Here is a 21750-nt window from a genome sequence, read left to right on the forward strand (position 1 = left end):
TACTGTTCGGAGTATGTTGAAGTCATTGCTTACGGAACCATTCCCATACCTAGTTATTAGTTTAGTGTACAAATTACCCCACTGTGGTCTCCTTTTTGGTCTAGTGGTAATTTTGTCGAGATATGGTATCGAACGTAGGTAAACTTGTAAAAAAGACCAGGTCTCTATCTGAATAAATCTACAAAGTCGTCATTGATACCAAAATATTTTATACAAGTAGAACTCAATAACTATCCAATATCACCACCTCGGCCTCCGCCTCTCCAATACTCTCCACACTGATCTCATCCCCAACCTTAACCCCCTTCACATACGCTCCATCACCTTCCTGCAAAACCGCCTGTTCTCTACCATCCAATCTGATCTTCGCATGTCCATTCTTGGTCATTGGTAAATGCACGTACACTTTGCGATCAGATTTATTTTCCACAACCGCTTCCCCATTTTCTCCTTCTCCGCCAACTTTCCATTTAAATCGTCGATCAACAGGGATGATACCCGCGCCCATGACGAGATCCGCGTGAATGGGGATTGTGCCTGCAATCTTGGGTTTGGCTTCTTTCTCTTCGGCGGCGGTGGCGTTGATGCCTGCTGCCAATGGCGAGAGAATGGGGAGGAAAGCCTTGCGTTTGAGCTGTTCGTCGAATGAGACTGTGTGGTACTGCGGTGTGAGACCGCGGCGCCAGGGCATAGCCCAGATCTGAAGGAAATGAACTGTATCTGATGAATGCTCATTTTGCTCAGAGTGTGCGATACCTTTCATATACCGTTAGTACTGGTTCATATACTTGAACGTTTAGGATAGACTTACCAGTTCCTCCAGTGGTGAATTGAACGTCACCCCTCTTCATCCTATAAAACTCCTTGCCCTGCTTCCCCTCCGAGCCTTTCTTGATCATGCTGTCTCTATGCGTCAACTCGCCGCTGAGAATATAACTAAAGATCTCCGCATCCCGATGGGGGTGCGTAGGGAACCCTGTTTGAGGCGCTACGCGATCTTCATTGAGGACACGCAGACATCCGAAATTCATAAATGATGGATCATAGTAGTCCGCAAAGCTGAAGGTGTGGTAGGTATTGAGCCAACCGTGATCTGAGTGGCCGCGAGCCGCGGAGCGGCGCGGGGTGATGGTCGCATGTGAGAGTTTGGACATTGCGGACTTAACTGCGGTAGTTGCACTTGAGGTTGATGGAATTGGCATGGATGATTTCTCTAGGAAAGAAGTGTAGGGTATATTGGTTTGTAGCTGGTTGATGATGTTCGATATTGAGTTTGACAGTTGAGAAGGCGTGAGCAGCGCTGGAATGATGATTGCAATCGCTAAGATGATGATGTTTTTTCGAGAAAGCATTGAGCGATTGTTGGTGGAGACGACCTCGATTTATAGTATTTTTGAGGAAGAGAATCGTGCATTCGTGAAGAATCGCGATAGTTATAAAAAGACCTGCTGAATAAACTCTTACATATCACGGAATTCCAGGCATTTGATTGGCCAAAAAGCTCGCTCAAGCATCAATAAGCATGATGTAATCAGCAATTTAGCGCTATCGCGTATTCGGTTAGTGTCGTCCAGTAACTAACTAAATATTGCTCCTATCTGATTAGTCATCATCACATATATCCGACACGGATATACACCTGGCGTATGCAGTACTGTAGGCCAATTATTAACACAATTGCTTTGCCTCTTATTGGTATCTGTCAATAGCATCGCGTTTCTGTCGTCGCGCAAACACTGGCAATTTGAGGCTAGAGATAAAGTCTATGCACTAGATGACTTTTTAGAGCATTTTGAATGGTGTGAGCAGGCACAGCTTTTGTGGAAGTCGAGTGACGAAGGCAATCACATGCCAACTGAGCTGCCTGAGGCTGCTCGAAGAGGAGGCTACTTCAGTAATATAGATTGACAAGGGCACGAAACTTTGCTTGTCCAATGCATGGCAGCCAAACCACATACAAATGACCAAGAAGTCTAGATAGCGAGGTTTTCCTGAAGCCCCCAAACGTGCAACTCAGCTCCACAATTGACAAGCTGTTCATGAGATGCGATTCAATGACCGAGCCATGCTTATCATTAGGATATATAAACCATGAAATATCAAAAATATCATAGATTCCCAACATCCCATGAGCCAGTCCACGGTATGTCATGATCCTGGAATTGGAAAAACGGGTCGTGGCTTACATCCATCATGGATGCGCTCATCCATATATCATCAACTGGCCAAGTGACTGATGCTGGGTTCTGCTGGGCCTGTTGTTGACCCTGCAGTTGACTAACTAACGGCCGCTCAGCAGCTGGTGCGGAGTGGGTGCTTCTTTCTGCATTTGTGGCAGTATGTTGATTAACATTATTTTGGCTACGAGTGCGGCGTGTAGCGGTGCTAGAATATGGAGGAAACTCCTGACCGCCGTTGGAAGTGTCGACGTTAGCTGCAGGATTCGGAAGATGAAAGATCTGGGTCTCAACAACATCTTCGTCATCACTGCTCTCAGAGTGCTCATTTGTATCCCTCTTAGCTCTCTTTCCAGGCCTCGTTCTCGACGGAGACTTGTCTCGAACAAAATTAGGGTCAAAGAGTCCTCGTCCACTCGATCCAGGAGATGTATTCTTTGCACATGTGTGGTCGAGGATATCCCACATCAGCCCAGTATTGATAGACACTGTCCGACGCACAGAAATTTCGCTTTCTTTTTGTGATTCTGATTTGAGTGCCGACTGCACAAGAGAGTCAAGTCTGTCATACTATGAAAACTTAGCATAGAGTTCGACACCTGGAATGAAAAGAGACTTACAATCAATTGGCAGTTAGGCCATACAGTCCCCAGCTCGTCGACAAATCGCATGCATTTGCCGAGTTTCGACTGTGCCGAAGTTCTCACACGAATGTCCGAAGCTCGACAGTAGTATACATGTATTGTCGCAGCAATAGCAGCACAATACCCAAGAAATGGGTCTGAAACTCGATAATCTTTCTCCCAGACAATATCTATAAGCCGGACAGTCCACGTCGAATGCAGAAGTGCTAGCTCAGACGACGTCTTCCAGAATGTGTTTGGCACAGACATCTGTACCGACGGATGAGGACGTGACGAATACAGAAATGGGTGGTTGAGCATGCTGTGAATAGCATGATAAACAAACTGAATCCGCAACCATGGGCTCCAGTAGTCGCGATTTTGTTGCAGCTCTGCCGTCGATCGATCAAGAAATCTCACTGCATCATATCGATGATGCGTCGGAAATCGAGTTTCAAGGTCCATAAGATGCGCCCCAATTACAGCGTATCCCGATTCTGGTGACCATGGCGGTTTCGGATTGCCATCCGCACATTGCGCGATGTAGCCTCGGACTTCGCGCCACAAGGATGACTGTTGGACCACATACGTCCATATGCCTGCATATTCAGCTCCATCGACTTGTGTTATGGTGATGGAGTCTCGCGGATTTAAGGGAGGTAGCTCTCCAGATTCTTGGTTGAGATCCCGTTTGGGTTCAACATACTTGGGACTCTCGATATCCTCGAGCATGTTGAGCAGCATAGAACGTGGTGCATAAGTCTGATTGAGAATATAGATGCTGTAGAAGACCTTTCTCCGTGATTCTTGTATCGGGCCGAAAGACTCCTTTTGTGCCTCAATGTTCATGTCGGCCATGTTTGCTAGCGACGTGGCGAGGTTGAGATGAAACCATGCCAGATAGGTTTCCTTCTCTGTAAAGCATCAGCTATGAATTGGTGACCTTAATGAGAGAAGATTCAAGAGAACAATTTCATCATGCCGTATATGATCCACTTGCCTGTAAAGTTTGCAAATGCCAGCAAGCACAAACTCTGTATTGTAGACATTTGTACAGCGCCTCGCGCGATTCGAAACATAATATGTTCTCGAGAAACCTCGCCATACCTTTGGGCAGTTTCTTTGTGTGAATGAGCTTCAAAGTATGTCGTAGAAAATCGAGCTGTAAGTGCTAATAACGAGAAAACTAGTTCTTCCGCCATCTCATCTGGGGACGAGAGCTCTTCGCGTTCGAACAACCAGAGTGGCTGACGGTGACAGAATTGGAAATAAAGGTCAATTATCTCCAGAATCACATGCTTGGGGGGCAAAGGCCTACAGAGCAGTTAATTTATTTCCCTTTATCATTCTTTTCGAACATACTCTGAACCGGTGGATGAGGGTAATTCGATTGATTGACATGCTCGAACCCCAGTTACAGCACCTTGGTTTCGGAGAGAAGCACGCTCACTATCTGTAACTAATCGGGTGCCAGACCGAGTTTCTGCATCTGTATGATCCGAAGTCGGCTGCCTTAAGCAAGTTTATTTCAGCTGAGTACCCTACTCTTCCATGTCGACTCTTTACAATGGTACTTTATACTTACACCACTCGATCAAGCATTAATTCCATCTTTTCCTCCAGCCGTGCCAGGCGATCCTCCTATTTGATATAATGTCAGAATTATGTTCTGTCCTGAGAATGGTAGATGGAGCATGGTACCAGAGCTTTGCTGGAACGTTGTCCTGACGGACGTGCTGATACACCGGCTGCATCATTATAGCGACAAGTTTGGTCAAGTCTCGTACAAGTAGAGCATGCAGGTCTCTCTCCTGGACAGCGAGTTTTCTTTCTTCTATGTTCAACATCCATGGATCAGTGTTAGGTGCACTCTTCTCGACTTCATTTTTGGTTGGTTGTACCTACCGGCAATTCTCGCAGGAGTATTGCGCTCTTTTCGTAACTCGAGAGCGATTGTCTGGCATGATATATTACCCCAGTCTGGGTCCTCGTAAGGATTCAAGTGGCCATTTTTTATTGATGTAGTTGTAAGATTAGAGAGCGAAGAGATAAAAGTGTGTGAGAGGAAAGAGCTAGGGCGCCGACTGGTTGAGCAGGCGGGGGCGGGTCTTTCCCTTTGGGAAGCATTTAACCCAGCTCAGCTGGTCGGGTCTCTCATAGGTATAACTGATTATCTCTTCCATGTGGTGATTCATGTGGTTATATAAGTCTGTCACATCCATCATGTGTCAGTAACAAATTATTTATCTCGGTTATGTTGTGTTGATTAGAGCATCTACTCTATTTACACCATCTGCACTGCAATTACGAAATCTCTAGGGTTGTTAAAACACCTCGGGCACAAATCTACTCCTTTTCCTGATCGCTGGACCATACTGACAGAACATATACGGAATAGCGACCAAAACCCCACTGAGACTGCCCAGGATCGTCAAGGTGCAAGCAACACCCATGTTCTCATAGAATGGAATCGAAATCTCAATAAAAGCCCCAGAAATAGTGTACCGAAGGAAGGTGACACTTGCCAATGCACTGGCTGCATATATTTCGTAAGTATCCATGAGGTACTGGTATGTGGTTATGAAGACACAGATAATTCCGAAACCAAACAGCACCGATGCCAGCAAAGGAGACCAGATAGATATATTTGGATGAGCAGTCCAGCCCATCCAGAACAAGCTGATCGGCACAGCCGGACCACCAATCATCGCCCAATACAGCCGTGATTCAGGGGCTACCTTGACGTTTGGACCGATAGCCTTTGCACGCGCGATGTCTCTCTTGCGAAGATGCATATTAAGTGGGATTAGGAGAGAGCATGAAAGAATGCCAACCATTTGGCCTACGAAACATACTCTCGTCATCCCTGTTGAGAGCCCGTAGATGCCGGTGAAGATGTATGTGTAACCGGTCAGGAAAGTGAAGAGCACAATATATACCATTGTCAGGTATAGACCAAAGAGAATAAGAATTGGTTCCTGGATGAACATGAGAAATGGGCGGTACAATGCTCTTCTAAGACGGACAATCAGCGGCGTCTTTCGTAACTCAATAGCACCGCGATAACGTTTGTCGCCTGTAATCTGACGAAGCTGTTTGGCTTTCCACCCAAGAAGTACTGGAGCATAAGTTTCAGGCTGAGTGAGAACAACGATGGTCAAAATGACCCCGGAAGCAATCAAGGTCACCCACTCGGTCCAACGCCAACTGAGTGTCGAACTTTGGCCGATCCAATCTCCAACAATGGGAGCGAGCAGCGGCCCTAGAAACGAGGAACAAGCAAAGAGCGGGAATGCAAAAACTCGTTCTTGCGGGGTCCAGATATCTGATAAAGATCCACCAGCACATACCAGCGGTGTGGCACCGAACATGCCGGCAAAGAATCGACAAACAAGCTGAGACCCAATATTGGGAGATGCGCCAGCTCCAACTAGGAATAGCATGTACAGAGCTATCGTGGTGATATATACAGGGTTTCGACCAAGGGTTTCTGAGAATGGACCAGCCACCAAGGCTCCAGCACCAAATCCGATCAAGAAAAGACCCGATGCTAGTGCTTCTATAATCTCGCCAACACCAAATTCAGCAGCCGCCTGTGGGATAATTGTTGAATCAATGGCGGATGCAAAACCCACAACACTGGAGATCAACGATATAGTGAACGTGCATATAATTCGTCTAGAGAGTGCCCAGTTGTAAGGATTTATAGGATCTTTTTCTGACTCCCAAGAAACTACAAACACGTTGCCAAGTTCTGGACCACCTTCTCTCGTTGTTCGTGGGCGGATTTCAATACCAGTGATTGCTCGTCCGAGTGTTGTGCCGGTTGTTCTGTGAGTAGGAACGACGCGAAGATCATTGAGGTCCTCATCTTCTGGTATCACTGTTCGCTCAGTTTCATCTCGCGTGATACGTCCATCACCTGTACTTTCATGCCCCGACTGAGAGGGAGATGCATCTATAGAGTCCGGTGTAATGATATCTGGCCCATCGTGGGCTCGCAATTCGGGATCGTGGACATGAGCGACAGCATCCTCATTATTATGTAGACCCTGTTCCAAATCTTTCTCTTCTGTGGTTGGTATATCTTCTCCTTCGATCTCGTCACGTCGCTGCTGACGCGATTGAGAAACCTTATTTTTGCTACGACCCAATTGTGCCTCGAGAGCTTTCCCAAAACGGCGATATTGTAGTAAGGATTGCATTGCGGCCGGCGGTCTTAATTATGCACTTACTTGAAGATAAGTGTTTGCAGAATTACGCGCAGAATCATGAAATCTGGAGTCCCTTAATACTATCCCAGCATATTTTAACAGTAACCGGTTGGTCATGTGGTCTCGGTACCTATATCGTGATATACCTAGGTATACAGGCGTCCGAATTATCTCCATTTCACCACAAAACGACCCGCAAATACGAAAAACCGCGGCACAGAAAAATGGATGATGAAGAATTACTTCTGTAGTAGAAAGGAAAAAGAGTTCTATCCTATGTAGCTATTACAACTAAGCGGATCTTACTTGCTTCTACCTACAGTACCTAGTTAGGGCAAAAAGCTGAGTTCGGACAGAAATCCAAACTTGCTTGCTTGGATAAGGGAACGGTTCTGTACCCCCTACGGTAATATTACCCGGGCCCTGCAAAATCATTAGCCGAGTGAGGATTACCGATCTGGTCTCCACATAAGACTCTCACTCTGGACTTATTGTTATCATTAGGGTTGCACAGGGAGTCATAACTCTGAATGCAAGGACGAAGTTTTCGTGTGGTTTTGGGGGAATAGGCATTTGTAGTACATAAGAAGTGATATCATGCCACACAGCCCTAATCCGGACTTGAGCCGTCACAATTTCAAGCTGCTTATTGCTTATTGCTTATTGCTTAAGGCCTTTCAAGTCCTTCCCCATACTATCCCATGCTTTCCGAGCCATTCTGCCATGAATCCTCACACCAACCGACCACCTTACTCATCCAAGTCATTCAACAACGACCTCGGGAGTAAGACCTCAGTATACACCGTACGGTAAAGCCGCCGTCACACATTAGCGCCCATTGTCAAAGTTCGGCGCACCACTCGATGCAAGACATAAAAAACCGGTGAAGAAACAAATTCCAGAGTAGAAATAAGTATGGTAGTGTCAGTCGTTGATACCTATAAGTCAAGCTTATCCCCACTTCTCTGCATTCCGTGCCCCATCAAGGCTCCTCCATGCCGGATAAAAGGAGTTATGTTCCAATGCAGAGCAATACTACGTACCCAACATGAGTATGTATTAACGCGGGGTACAATATCGTCAGGACTGAACTGCTAGGTGAACGTGGGATGATAGTTATGCCGGGAATGTCGATCTCTTGGTGTTTTAGGGCTAGGTTTGATGACTTAGTGTTCAAGCATTCCACTAGTTATACGGTATAACCATGGAATAAAGATGGACTCCTCCGACTGGTGGAATCTTGAATACAGTATGTATAAGTTAATCTCTTAAGTTAGAAATTACCCGATTCTGCCCTCTCTATTGCCTGACCATACTAGCTAGTACATGCGTCAATCGTCGTCCTATATGATCAGTAGTTGTTGTAGCATTGTTGTGGCATGGACCAACGTGGGGGAATCCTTCTAGATGTATAAAGGGTTCAAAATTGTTTGTATACCCCGTACTCAAAACCAAATATTTTCCTTCTAGAACTATCTTCCATTTTTCTTTCTGTTTCTTCATTTGTACAACCGCAGCGTTTGTCACGTTGAGATTTCCATCCCTTGCTTGGGTTTTGGAGGCAGTCTCGACAATCTCCGTTACTTTGTTGACCTTTTCTCACACGCGGTTTGAAATCACATCAATTGACAACTATTCTCGAAAAATTGATATCGAGAAATATCTTAACAATGCGGCATCGAGCATACTTCAGATCATTATCGACCATATGCCTATTATTTTTAGCCCTGGATACTGTATCCGCCCATTATCCGCCCAAAAATCCTTATCCAACAGTCGGTATAACTAACCCCTCAAACCCCTTGGAGGTTGATCTGGGTTATGCTGGTTACGTCGGAGTACACAATGCCGCCTCTGGTCTGAACAGCTGGCATGGGTATGAGAAATCTTTCTGAGTTGACTATATTGTTGATTGTTGATAAGGCTAATTTGCCGGAAGAATACGTTATGCGCAAGCACCACTTGGACATCGACGATGGCAAGTCTCTGTTCCTCCACAGACGAAGTTTAATGGCACTTTCTTGGATGCGAGTACTCACGGACCGACATGTCCACAGGCGCCTGATCATCTTACGTAAGGCTGGATCCATATATCTTGCTCGATTACGAGGGGAGCACGTCAACTGATCATTATTATAATTATTATAGTACCCCGGAACCTGCATGGACAGCAAGCACGTCAGTGAGCGAGGACTGTCTTTTTCTCAACGTATGGGCCCCAGAAGATGCCGCCGACTTGCCTGTTTTTGTTTGGATTCGTAAGTTCGAGTCTGTGTGCGATTTAGAATCTGATAGTTAACAGGTAGCATGTAGATGGCGGCGGTTACGGCTCCGGAAATGCTGATGCAGACATGTCGTGGATGGTTGAGACTCCTGTAACGAAATTCGTTGCTGTGTCTATACAGTACCGTGTATGTTGATTACGTCTAACCCGAATACGCGGAGCACCAGAACTGACTTAAGTCCTAACTTCCTTCTAGCTTGGTGCATTCGGCTTTCTAGCGGGCAAAGATGTTCAGAAACATGGAATTGCCAATGCTGGCCTCTATGACCAATACCTAGCACTGCAATGGGTACAGAAGTACATTTCGCTGTTTGGTGGTGATCCGGATCGTGTTACAATTGGAGGTGAATCTGCTGGTAAGAATCGACGAACCTCATTTGGCCGTATGCAATGCTGATTTGATAATAGGAGGTGGCTCGGTAATGTTGCAAGCCATGGCTTATGGAGGGACTGTCGGTGATGAGCTTTATGACGGGGTACGCCTTGCACCCTCTTTGCAACTGCTGAACAAATAACTAACAGAGAATAGACTTTCTTGGCCAGTCCTTATCTTCCTCAACAGTTTAATTATGATGACCCCCTTCCAACTACATACTACGAATACTTCGCTGCCGAGGCAGGCTGTTCTGGCAGTATGACTGAGAGTGTATTCGACTGCCTGGTAGCGGCTGACACCAATGCGCTTCAAAATGCATCTTATACTGTCACAGTAAACGCCAAGTACGGACAATGGGCATTCGCACCTGTGACAGATGGGAAATTTGTTCAACAACGGCCGAGTGCACAACTTTCCGCTGGAAAGGTGAACGGGAATAGGGGATTGATCGGAGTATGTGAATTGCCGAATTTCTAGTATAGATTGACTCGCTAACTATATAATAGAACAATGCCAACGAAGGGTTGGCATTTACTCCTCAAAACGTGACCACCGAGGAGGAATTCGTTGAATTCGTACAGTACCTAATGCCGGGCCTCAACGATCATCAAATCCAGCAAGTGTTGGCTGAATACGCTCTGCCGGCTAGCCTTCCCACCGTTGGATTTGCTACGGATGGTCTAAATGCAAATGCAACCGCTGTGTTTGTCAGCCCATTTGCTGTTGGACAACAACAGCGAGCCAATGTATCCCCCCCCAATTTCTCCTGTCAATTCGTGGGTAGTGTTTGCTGACTTTTCATAAAGAACCTCTATTCGGAATTAACATTCGTCTGCTCCGCTTACTGGATCGCCGATGCATATGGGTTGAAAAGTAGAAAAAGCTACAAATATGAATTCTCACTCATCAACTCGTGCCACGGAGAGGACATGCCAGGATACTTTGGTAACGCACCTAACACTATGAGCCAACCATTCCAGCATTCTTTCCTTTGTAAGTTGCCTAGAAGCCCAGAAGCAGAGGAAACGGGTAAGACTAACAAATATACAGCCTTCTTCGACAGCTTTATCACTCACGGTACTCCCAGTAACACTACGTCATATACTATCGACGTTCCTGCCGATATCGCCCAAGTCCTCGCATATTGGCCATCGTGGACCCCAAACAACCGAGTGCAAGCCAACCTGAACCAGACAGGTGGCACTCATACAACGGGCACTGATTCATACGATCCATATAAATATGTGATCAACACATACGTCGATCCAGGCTTGGTTCCTGAATTCAGTATGGTTGATGGATATAGCTGGGAAGGGGGCCGAGGACGAAGATGCGATTTTTGGAAGTCGATTGGAGCTGCTGTGCCTGAGAAGTAGATGAAGTAGCTGATAGCTAGCATGCTGGATATATAAGTCATCGCCTGATTGATACCGCTATGGCCGCCACAATACGAATACGAACTTTATAAGTACTCCGTACATACTGCCTAATCGGGAAGCAGCGGATCGATCGATCGACCGGCATCTGCTTGCCGGTAGCCAATCGCTTCCCCGGGCTAGCCGGGCCGATGTACTGTGATCCGGTCGCATATTCGCCGCTTCTAGCCGGGCTTCAAATTATTTCACATGGTCATAATCACAGTTGTAAGTGTTGACTGGGTCCTCCAGTAAATCTAGAGTACTTGAGATGAAGCACGTATGATACATTTTGAGTGTGCTGGGATAAAATGGAAGAAAGTAATCTGTACTTGTAGTAGTTAGTAAAGTATGTGGACCCGACAGTGAAAAAAATGATAGCAAGGCTCAAGCCCTTATCGATATAGTCTGTGGCAACGACGATAAGCCGGGCAAGCCCACCTTCCCAGTTGGGACAGTTCCTCTTCCTTATGACCGCACCGGTTGCTGTCCCAGGTAAGCGGTCGCTCTCTATATAGCATCTTCTTGACTCTTCCTACCGCCATTCTTTCTCATACCATCTTTACACACTAAGACCATCGCTTATGCCTCACACATTGCTTACAATGAACCAGACTCGCGCTCTACGCGCCTTTAATCCAACTAAAACTCGCTCATCGTCACGCTTTGTTGTCTCACCCCTGGTCCATCATACCAGACATGTTAGCACAACCAAGAATGCAAAGGCATCTGCCATAGGATTGCCGTCTGCACCTGAATCTACCTTTCCTTCTTCACACACACAATCTCAAACCATCAACGAGAAGACGCCACAGTCCATAACAACATCTATATCTACACCCAGATCCACATCGAAATCGCCGCTTGGAAAACTTCCCGTATCCGCCATCTTACGATCCGCGTTTATTCTGTCCATATCATCATCACCATTACTCCTCCGACCGTGTATATGGGCTCTGTCAGCACTCGCAAGTCCCAAAACTGCTCTGACCGACGTCGACCGCAACCCCCTACTCAACTGGCTAGTAAAGAACACCATCTACAAACAATTCAATGCTGGAGAAAATAAGGTTGAGGTACAGCGGTCCATCGTCGAGACGAAAGGTCTAGGATGTCGTGGTGTGTTGTTGGGATATGCGCGTGAGGTTTTGGTGGCGGATAGCAAGGCCAGTCCTCACGATGAGATTTTAGCGAAACAAGAGGTGGATGCGTGGTTGAAGGGGACGTTGCAAGGTGTTGACATGGCGACTGCGGGTGACTTTGTTGCCTTGAAGTATGTCTTTCTTTTACGTTGATTTCACCTATTCAAGTTCGCTAATTAATCGTTCTTCTATTAGACTTACCGGCATGGGCACTCAGGCCGTACACCTGTTGAAGAACCGTCTCCCACCCTCCGAATATATGGACGCCGCTATTACCAAAGCCTGTGACGCTGCCCTTTCCAAGTCGGCACGCCTCTTGGTCGACGCAGAGGAACAAGCCGTGCAGCCGGGCATCGACGACTGGGTTATGAAGTATCAGAAATACTGCAACTCCCAATCGCCCGGCCATGCAACCATGTACCTCACTTATCAAGCATACCTGAAATCCACACCCGCAAATATCGCAAAACACCTTGCCATGGCTGAGAAAGATGGATATACTCTCGGTGTAAAGCTTGTTCGTGGTGCATACATGAAAATAGAGCCACGACACACCATCTGGGATATCAAAGAGGACACCGATGCATGCTACGACGGCGTTGTGGAAGCTCTTTTGACTCGACGATACAACTCCATGCTCCGTCCTGCATCAGAGAGCCAAAACAAAGAGCAAGTACCGTCCGTCAACGCAATCATCGCCACCCACAACCGCGACTCCGTACAGAAAGCGCATCAAATCCGCCTTCAACAAGCAGCCAATAATCAACCTCGTATCGAACTGGCATATGCTCAACTTCAGGGCATGGCGGATGAGATTAGCTGTGAACTGATCCAGGGTTTCTCTGACGGTACCAGTGGCAAGAGTTCTGCTATAGAGAAGCCCAATGTTTACAAGCTGCTTACCTGGGGCTCGGTTCAGGAATGTATGGGCTTCTTGTACAGAAGAGCACTTGAGAATACGGAGGCAGTGACTCGGACGAAGGATTCGAGGTCAGCTATGTATGCTGAATTGTGGAGGAGGATAACGCGACAGAATTAGCGAGCGAGCATGATGGGTTAACCGTATCTGTAGTTTCTGTTTCTGCATATTTATATGTGTTCTAGCGAGGCATAGCGTAGCATAGCTGGTGGTCTTTTTCTAGACATTTCAATATATTATTCAAATGTTCAAATTTGCAAGGTTACATGTATAAGACTTGTGGTCACAACTGTATGGCTTTTATTTATCCCGCAGTTGGTAATCGTCTTCTCGAATACCCAAAAAGAAAATACAAGCCCATGTTTCAAGGTTGTTATATACAAGCTGTATGTTTATTGCTATTTTACAGTTGATTAATTGACACGATATGCTGTTCCAGGCCCAATACATGATCTTCTTCTACCTCGAGCCTACAAGCTCAAGAAGGTCTCAATCAGATCACTAGGCTGATCATAAAAGTCAAACATCACAATCCCCATCCTGTTTCCCCTCTGTTGCTTCAAAAACTGCACAAGCATATGATTCACCCCCCCGTTTGGCGTATACTCCGTACCATTACCAAGAGCCTGAATCTGGGGCCATATAGGAGGCAGGGTCAGAAGATTCACACTCGAAGCAAAGGTCCAAAACAGACTGCCCTTATAAGTGGAAGAAGCAGCTTTCTTGAGATGCGCGACAGTGGCGTTGTACTTCCACTGGATATTTTCAGCTACAGTTGAACCAAACGGTGTCTGTATCATGAAGTAATCCTCAATATAAGCTCTCAGATTCTTTTCAGTGTTGTACACTAATGTGAAATCGGCGCCGTTATCTATCCATAAATTTGGGGAGAAGTGTAATCCTGGGAGATTCTCCGTGTACCAACGTGGGAGTTGATCCAAGTCGAAGCGGCGCATGAGTATGATTTTACCGCGTGCTTCACCTAAAGTTCCCAGTTCGTCCTTTTTTTGCACAAAGTAGGCATGAGCAGCGGGTGTGGTAAGGACTTCATAGAGCGAGAGTTGTACAGCGGCATTGTTTTGTGCGTGTCGAGCAGTGGAGCCTTCATACTTTATTGACAAGAAAATAGTCTCGGAAGGATGGTCGTCGAGCCACTGATAGAATCCAAAAAGAACAATGTCGAGCCCAGCTTTTTGCGAAAGTAGGGCTTGCGCATGGTAGAATATGAGCGTGGTATTTGTAGGATCAAACGCAATTCGCAGATCGAAAGCCCGAACACCCATATTCAGCATATGGATGAACGGCAACTCCTGGCATCGGTAAGCTAAAGGTGTCCAGAGAAGTACTTGGTTCAGGTTTGTGATGCCCCGGAGAGAGTTTTGGGTGGCCTGGGTATAGTTCCATGTTGAGCTGTCGTGGGTACCTGGAATGTTCATGTGTACGAGCAGAGTGTCGTCTGGGTAGTTCTTCATCCAATCGGAGAAGTGGTTGGTACTTTTGAAGTATTCGCCGAATATGGACGATGCATCCTTGAGGACTTTGCCCAAGGCGAATTTAGAGAGGGATGATGACTGGACAGAAGCGGCCAGCACCATGATGGTGAGGAGTTGCTTCCACATTGGGCCAGTTATTACGCAGTCAATGATTAAGCGTCAAGATTGAGAGAGAGAAAAATAGTCAATCGACAAAATACAAATGTTCAAGAGCCGTGCTCAAGTACCTACACCAAGTCGATCCCGTCACGAGATGCACCTGGGAATACCTATTAGCTATATACAAACCCTACGTGAATGAAGCCGAAGCGTGCAATGCTTCAGAGTCCAAGCCCTCTGATCCGAGCATCTTTTCTGCACGTGAGATACTACAAATAAAGCTTTTGTACTTGCAACTATCATATAAATTTTATCTAGAGCTGGACACCGGCAAATGAAAGGTGTTCACGTGCATTAACTGTGGTGATCCAATTGGCCTTGTCGGCGGTGTTGTAGCTGGTGTAACATTACTTAATATGGTAAGGTAAACTAGTTAATTAATATAGTTAACTAGTTACTAGCTAACTTAGTATCCTAACTGATGTCAGCTTACTCTGTACTGTTTACGCTTATAGTGGCCCGTATACGGTAAGCTTAAATTATTAGCCTGAAGGCTTGAATAAACAATGTTTCCCTCTTGACCTTGACTGGTAAAATCTTGTAATTTCAAATATAAAAGGGCGGGGTATTCACCTTTTGAAGTTGAGATTGACGTTCGGACTTCGGCAATTCAAAAGACAATTTCTGGTAGAACGCGTACGATGTCTCGTCTTGGATTTGGAATCGTTCTCGGCCTCGTCAGCCTTACCGGTAGCCTGGTGCTTGGCTTGACTTCCGAAGAGACATTCTACCCTCCCACATTGAACGACACTGCATACATTAGCAATAGCTCAATTGGCACATATGGGGGTATCTACCAAGCGGATACCACTGGACCGGCTGTGGGGTCGCCTTACGGAACTTATGATTATTGTTCCATGCCTCATCCTCGTGGGCAAGAGTATGAGCTTCCCGAAGCCCTAAGCAAAGGCCACGTTCAAGGAAAGCTTGTGTACCTTGAGTACTTGCAGCGTCATCAAAGGCGCTCTCCGTACAATATCTTGCCTGGTGGAGAGGTAAGCTCCATATTAGACTACTATAGAGAAAACCTGATCACTAATTCTCTATAGAATGAAGCATATGATTGCGACAATGTCAGACCCTATCTCTACGCTGGCGCAGCCTCTTCTTCCAGCATCCAGCCAATCCCCATGTATGCGCAGACATACCAAGACCCCACAAACCCATTCACACCTGGTGTGAACGGTTCCTGTCAATATCCCCAAATCACCGTTGGTGGTGTTCAAGATGGCTTCCAGCACGGCAAGGACCTCTGGGCCGTCTACGGCAAGAAACTCGGCCTGATTCCCACGCAGCCGACTGACCGCACCTGGTTCAGATCTAGTGAATCTCCACTTACACAGGGAAGTGCCGGCGCGGTTTTGCGTGGCGTCTGGCCTTCCTACCAAGGTGCACTGCCTTTGCATCAGATGGTTTCTAGCGTTGATACCGTGAATGACGGTTATTCCTGTTCAGCTATCGGCGGCACTCTCAACGCGCTGAAGTCAACAGCTGAGTGGAACGACCACCTTGCTGTCACCCAGGAACTGCGCTCAACTCTGGGCTCAATGCTGGGTGCTACTAGCGGCTCCTGGCAAAGCACTTTTGACCACTTCGCAGACAACTTTCAGGCCCGTCTCTGCAACGGCTACAAGCTGCCCTGTAGTCTGACCAACTCTTCCAACTGCGTCACCATGGAAATGGCCCAGCAAGTCTTCCGTGCCGGCGACTGGGAATGGAACTACTACTGGCGCACCAACCCGGATGTCGTCAAATACATCCAGGTTGTTCAGGGCTTGTTCATTGGAGAGATTGTTGCTCACCTTCAAGCTGTTCTCGATGGTAAATCGTCTCTTGATTATACCCATATCTTCGTTCATGACGGTGATATCGGTCCTGTTTTGGGTGCGCTTGGTATTGATGCGCTGCGATGGCCTGCTATAGCGTCTAATATTGCTTTTGAAGTTTGGTAGGTTGCTTGACTTCTTTTATGATGTGAAAGTTTGCACACATATTGACTGAAGCATAGGGACACGAATGATAAATCAAACCGTTACTATGCCCGAGTCTTGTACAGCGGCTGGGCGCTCAAGACGATTCACGGCACCCTTGACTGGGTTCCTCTTGCTGACCTCATCGGCATCATGAGTCCTTATGTTCCCAGGGACATTGTCTCTTTGTGTAGATAAATGGTTTGGTGTAAAAAAGACCTATAGACTAATGAATCCATGGAATGAATCAAAGCAGCCCAGAGTACCAATTTCAGATGAAATGAGTAACCAGGAAATAGCTTCGCTTCCTTCCATACTCGATACTCATGAGTCATATCATTACATGCGCCGGATATGAGTTGTCAGAGCAGAGGGTCGTCAACATCCTTTCAAGATGATTACTGATCAAGAAATAGATATTCTGATCGTCCATTAGGTAACCAACTATCCTTGATTGAATGGATTTGTCAGCAACTTGTTGGTGTCCGCCGTAAATTTTAACTTTTTATACGTAGTAAGACGCGAGGAAGTACTTATAACCAAATTGGATAGCTCATATGAGTTGAGAAGAAAGTTCAAGATAGACCTTCTGCCTGCGACATAAACACCAAATACAAACAATAGAAATGGCCGCCACAGCCGACAAATCTAAGCCCTACATACCTCTTGCTGGCAGTGCCAACGATGGCTGATCAAAAGAAGACTCAGCAACAGCAACCTGCTTCTGTGGCGCCGTGCAGCTCTCCTTTCCCACTCAAGGACCTGGCCTTGTAGGAACATTCGTCTGCCACTGCGCCGACTGCCGCAAGATAACCGCATCCATGTTCGCCTCCAACTTCACCATCGACGACGAATATCTAACCCACATTCGTGACTGTGACAATTTGACGTCTTACAGCCAATCGCACACTATTGCCTCAGGCAAGAGGATGACCGATCATTTCTGCTCTACTTGCGGTACGCTCATGTATCGTGTTGGCGAGGCGTTTCCGGGAAAGAGTATTCTGCGCATTGGCACGGTGGATGATTTCAATTTGCATGAGACTAAGCTTCGGCCGCAGAGGGAAATTTTTGTAAAGAAAGGATCGTTCTTCTTGGGTTACTCCTATTGGGGGGGGGGGGGTGTTGGGCAGTTTGAAGCCCAGCGTTCAAGGATCTGATGATAATCGAGAGTAATATTCAAGTATAGAAGCGCTAAGCATGAATAGTTGACCCATACTGGCAATATATTTGAAAATGCCAAATACACATCGATTACAATATAGTTTGGCATTAGCATAGTTATACCGAACCCCCTAATCTCTTCATACAATCACTGACAACCCTAATAACCCTAAGATTTAGTTCGGAGCAGAATGAACCTCGGCTCAACGGGCCTGAACTACTCGATGGAGCCGTTGTCCGACCAAGACTATCCACCTCCTAACGACCTCAAACCCAGTCCTAAATAAACCCTGCTGTCGGAGCATTCTATTATGGCATTGATCTAAGTTATATTCTCTAGATCATACATTTATTATAACAGACACTACCAGGGCAGAATGTCGAAAAGAGTCACCATCTTCGAGCCCCCACCCCTCGATAACAGCAAAGCTGCCATTGAGAATGTCCTTGATCTAACCCCGATCAGCGACATTGGGCCTGTACGATCCTTCTCTTCTGGAATTGAGCGAATATGAAGTAAGGAACATTGCTAACCAAGTGCTTTATACTCATAGGATGTCTTCACAAATACCCGACCGTTATGGCATCCCCCCGGTGCGCGCGGCATCTACGGCGGCGCCGTGATCGCGCAATGCCTCGCCGCGGCGCAGCGAACTGTACCTAATAATTTCTTCGTGCACAGCATGCACTGCTATTTTGTTCTCGCCGGTGACTCCGAGATCCCAATCGTATACCATGTCGAGCGCGTGCGCACCGGCCGCAGCTTCGCTACTAGAACCGTTCAAGCACGACAGCGTGGACGACCCATTTTCACAACGACGCTGAGTTTTAATGCTGCGCACAGTGGAGGGAAAAAGAGATTAGAACATGACTCGAAGATGCCGAATACACCACCTCCGAAGAATACATTAACCCCGCTTGAGGCGAAGAGTCCTTTTGAGTCCCAGAGATTGGATGATCGTCTTTATTCGACCTGTACGTTGTCGCGACAACTTGGATTGGAAAGATCGGCTGACTGACTGTGCTGCAGCGGACGAGGTGAATATAGAAGATAAGAAATTTCGCCAATGGATACGTATCCGCGGCAAAATCTCCGAAGAAGGCGGCCACCAAGCCCACCTTTCAGCATTTGCATACATGTCTGATAGTTATTTCATTGGAACCGTTGCTCGTCTGCACAATATTCCTCGGTTTTCGTCACCTACGGCCCTCCAGCGCGCTCTCAAGGCGCTCAAGAACCCGTCCGATCTCGACAGCGAAGCATTATCGCGCTATTTCGAGGAATTGGCCGAAGAAGAGGCAGCAGAAATCCGCGCGAGTTCTTTGAATGGGACCTTAACTACCGATAAATTATCGTCTATTATCAAGAGGAAAGATAATAAGGAGATAGGCATGATGGTCAGTCTGGATCATACGATTTATTTTCATAATCCGCAGGCGCTCAAGGCGGATGACTGGCTGTTGGCTAGTATTGATAGCCCCTGGGCTGGCGAGGGTCGAGGGTTGGTTACCCAGAGAGTTTGGAATAGGGATGGTGTGCATGTGGCGACTTGTGTCCAGGAGGTTAGTCATTTCTTTGTTCATATATACTGAATGGCTTTGCATCAAAATGACTTGGTTGACTAATATTCTATTTCTATAGGGCGTTGTCCGACTGACGCAAGATGAAGAACCAGCGCCAGAGGCGAAATTGTGAGATTGTTATATCACGGGTGGCCTTCTTTGAAGCGTTATATTTGGGAGAATAGATAAATGTCGTCTTAACTAAAGAAGACAGGGATGTGTTTTGTGTGACCATCGTGTATCATTTTGTATATCACCTATATTATTACATAGAGCAAATAGGCCCCGCGGCCTCTTTCATTACCATTCATGGTCAGCCCTGTTACTAAGTCGTCAACGACTTTTGAATATTCGTCGACCGACCAGACGGACAAAAGACAACTTCGAACCCAGCGCCCTGTTTGACAGTGAAAGTTGATGTCGTATCATCATACGCTGTTCGTAAACAGTTAGCATATACGAGAACTATCTCCATAGAATGGGGAGCATACCATAACTATACGCATCCGGACACACCTTCTTTGCAGCTTTACTATACATATTCGGGCTACATTTGTCCGCCGTACCGTGTTTACCGGTGCAACAATAATTCGACTTTCCATATCTCGAGCACAGAGACAAACAAGGATCAAAATCTGGACGCGCAATTCCATCATCGGGATATGGATATACGCCCGCCCCAGGTTTCGGGGGGGGTTGTATCTGAAGAGGCCAGGGACACCATTGTGAAACTGCGTGTGTGCTCAGTGTCATCTCTAGTGGCGTTGAATAGGTGATACTGCCAATGGTGGAGTTGGAAGGTACTGTCGTACCATTTTCAAGCTGATTTGTGGCTTGTAAGAAATTGGGACTTCCGATGCAGACAGGATTTGTTGTATTTGATGGAATGTTTTTCAGGTCGGGGTCGCTTGATTCGATATGCAATGAAATTATCCCCAATGGGAGATTATATCCATCAACTAGCGAAATGTCATAATAAGATAGATTCATGCTTCCCGACATTGTGAATTCTGCAAGTGTAGCTGGTTTCCCCTATATTATTATCACATTCAGTTTCATCATCCCAAAGAAAATATTAGAATGTTCTTACAGTCCCCTGACAATCCAACAACCCACCACAATCCCCCGTCAAACAAGCATCTGCCCCCATCCCATTCGTACTCATTCCATTTTCATTGAAAGTGCAGTTGGTGCGCGCCCATATCCGCCCCTGCCAACCTGCGCTGACGTCGAAGCTGGTTGTGTTTCCGGGCAGGGCATGATAGCCGCCGAATGCTGGGCCGGTGCCGGCTTGTGTTTGGATTGCTGGGTATATGTCGACGGGGCAGTGGTTTGTTATTCTAAAGGCGCGAGTGGATGTGTCCCTTGTGACGAGGATTACGGGTGATAGTCGCAGGTGATGGATGGCGGTGACTTCGTGGACGAGAGAAGTCAGAATCGCCAGAAGACTTGAAAGTTTTGTCGGTCTAGATTTCTTCATCTTGCGACTCTGTTGATCGAAAGGGTTTTGTCAAGCAGATACTTAAACACCATCAAAGGTTATTTCGGTCAGTTGGGTATCTAATTCGAAACAATAAAATCCACTACAGGCAACGAGGGCAGTAATTAGGTATTTATCAAAACTTTCATACAAAAGCTATTTTTGCCACAATATATGAATTAAATTGCATACTGAAGCTAATCATCAAGTCACTGATGGATGACGATGATCGATGACTCTATTATAGCCGCCGTTCTTATTGATCGAAATATCAAGACATTGAATAATATTGGCTGCCGTGAGAAAAACGGCGATAGCTCTAGGCCCAATCATATTGTCTTAGTTGAGACGATCTCTAACGTTATTGCTAGTGTACACGTAGTTCCCTCTATTCTAAGCTCTTACTGGGGGATCTTCGAGGGGTTGGGCGGCTAACTGACAGGGGGTCCTATGATCGGGCTTTGTTGAGATCAAGAATAATGTGTAACACACATGCATTGCATAGCGTCAAAGTTGGCTATTCTAACTATCCGAAACTAGAGGAATAGAACATGTGAAGAGATGACTCCCTGGAAATTGAAGTTTGGTCGAGAACAATAAATACATGGATAAGTTAGGGCGCCGATGTTTAAACCCTAAAACTTCCACATCAGGTTCTTTCAAGCATATATCTTTTCAAAAATAGTGCTTTCTACCAAAACTGAGCGTTCCGTAATTATTCTTGGTTATGCTGAGTATAATCAGGCGTTCCATGGTCTCGGAAGGGTTACA

At 46.3% G+C, this 21750-nt stretch overlaps 9 protein-coding genes across 9 annotated transcripts; 4 read left to right on the top strand and 5 right to left on the bottom strand.

Moving 5' to 3' along the window:
• Positions 1 to 223: 223 nt before the first annotated feature.
• EYB26_005994 (uncharacterized protein) lies at positions 224 to 1154 on the bottom strand (the record flags this gene model as incomplete). Its single annotated transcript, XM_054265271.1, has 2 exons — positions 224 to 756; positions 812 to 1154. The coding sequence occupies 2 exons, from the start codon at positions 1152 to 1154 to the stop codon at positions 224 to 226; spliced, it is 876 nt and encodes a 291-aa protein (XP_054121246.1).
• Positions 1155 to 2108: 954 nt separating this feature from the next.
• On the bottom strand, positions 2109 to 4764 carry EYB26_005995 (uncharacterized protein; the record flags this gene model as incomplete). The annotated part of the gene is made up of 7 exons (XM_054265272.1): positions 2109 to 2747; positions 2798 to 3714; positions 3801 to 4114; positions 4163 to 4312; positions 4386 to 4441; positions 4502 to 4634; positions 4706 to 4764. 7 exons carry the CDS (start codon positions 4762 to 4764, stop codon positions 2109 to 2111), a joined length of 2268 nt encoding a protein of 755 aa, XP_054121247.1.
• Positions 4765 to 5124: 360 nt separating this feature from the next.
• Positions 5125 to 7005, bottom strand: EYB26_005996 (uncharacterized protein; the record flags this gene model as incomplete). Its single annotated transcript, XM_054265273.1, has 1 exon — positions 5125 to 7005. The coding sequence occupies one exon, from the start codon at positions 7003 to 7005 to the stop codon at positions 5125 to 5127; it is 1881 nt and encodes a 626-aa protein (XP_054121248.1).
• Positions 7006 to 8684: 1679 nt separating this feature from the next.
• EYB26_005997 (uncharacterized protein) lies at positions 8685 to 11050 on the top strand (the record flags this gene model as incomplete). The annotated part of the gene is made up of 10 exons (XM_054265274.1): positions 8685 to 8890; positions 8954 to 9088; positions 9163 to 9272; positions 9328 to 9425; positions 9495 to 9654; positions 9707 to 9774; positions 9828 to 10127; positions 10181 to 10420; positions 10481 to 10667; positions 10725 to 11050. The coding sequence occupies 10 exons, from the start codon at positions 8685 to 8687 to the stop codon at positions 11048 to 11050; spliced, it is 1830 nt and encodes a 609-aa protein (XP_054121249.1).
• A 644-nt stretch (positions 11051 to 11694) lies between these two features.
• EYB26_005998 (uncharacterized protein) lies at positions 11695 to 13270 on the top strand (the record flags this gene model as incomplete). The annotated part of the gene is made up of 2 exons (XM_054265275.1): positions 11695 to 12362; positions 12427 to 13270. 2 exons carry the CDS (start codon positions 11695 to 11697, stop codon positions 13268 to 13270), a joined length of 1512 nt encoding a protein of 503 aa, XP_054121250.1.
• Positions 13271 to 13620: 350 nt separating this feature from the next.
• EYB26_005999 (uncharacterized protein) lies at positions 13621 to 14745 on the bottom strand (the record flags this gene model as incomplete). The annotated part of the gene is made up of 1 exon (XM_054265276.1): positions 13621 to 14745. The coding sequence occupies one exon, from the start codon at positions 14743 to 14745 to the stop codon at positions 13621 to 13623; it is 1125 nt and encodes a 374-aa protein (XP_054121251.1).
• Positions 14746 to 15443: 698 nt separating this feature from the next.
• EYB26_006000 (uncharacterized protein) lies at positions 15444 to 16970 on the top strand (the record flags this gene model as incomplete). The annotated part of the gene is made up of 3 exons (XM_054265277.1): positions 15444 to 15797; positions 15852 to 16750; positions 16811 to 16970. 3 exons carry the CDS (start codon positions 15444 to 15446, stop codon positions 16968 to 16970), a joined length of 1413 nt encoding a protein of 470 aa, XP_054121252.1.
• A 1343-nt stretch (positions 16971 to 18313) lies between these two features.
• Positions 18314 to 19632, top strand: EYB26_006001 (uncharacterized protein; the record flags this gene model as incomplete). Its single annotated transcript, XM_054265278.1, has 4 exons — positions 18314 to 18415; positions 18491 to 18911; positions 18967 to 19499; positions 19579 to 19632. 4 exons carry the CDS (start codon positions 18314 to 18316, stop codon positions 19630 to 19632), a joined length of 1110 nt encoding a protein of 369 aa, XP_054121253.1.
• Positions 19633 to 19824: 192 nt separating this feature from the next.
• EYB26_006002 (uncharacterized protein) lies at positions 19825 to 20979 on the bottom strand (the record flags this gene model as incomplete). The annotated part of the gene is made up of 3 exons (XM_054265279.1): positions 19825 to 19934; positions 19991 to 20531; positions 20590 to 20979. 3 exons carry the CDS (start codon positions 20977 to 20979, stop codon positions 19825 to 19827), a joined length of 1041 nt encoding a protein of 346 aa, XP_054121254.1.
• Positions 20980 to 21750: the final 771 nt, after the last annotated feature.

The sequence above is a fragment of the Talaromyces marneffei genome, chromosome 4, assembly GCF_009556855.1.
Source record: "Talaromyces marneffei chromosome 4, complete sequence".
Lineage (NCBI taxonomy): Eukaryota > Fungi > Ascomycota > Eurotiomycetes > Eurotiales > Trichocomaceae > Talaromyces > Talaromyces marneffei.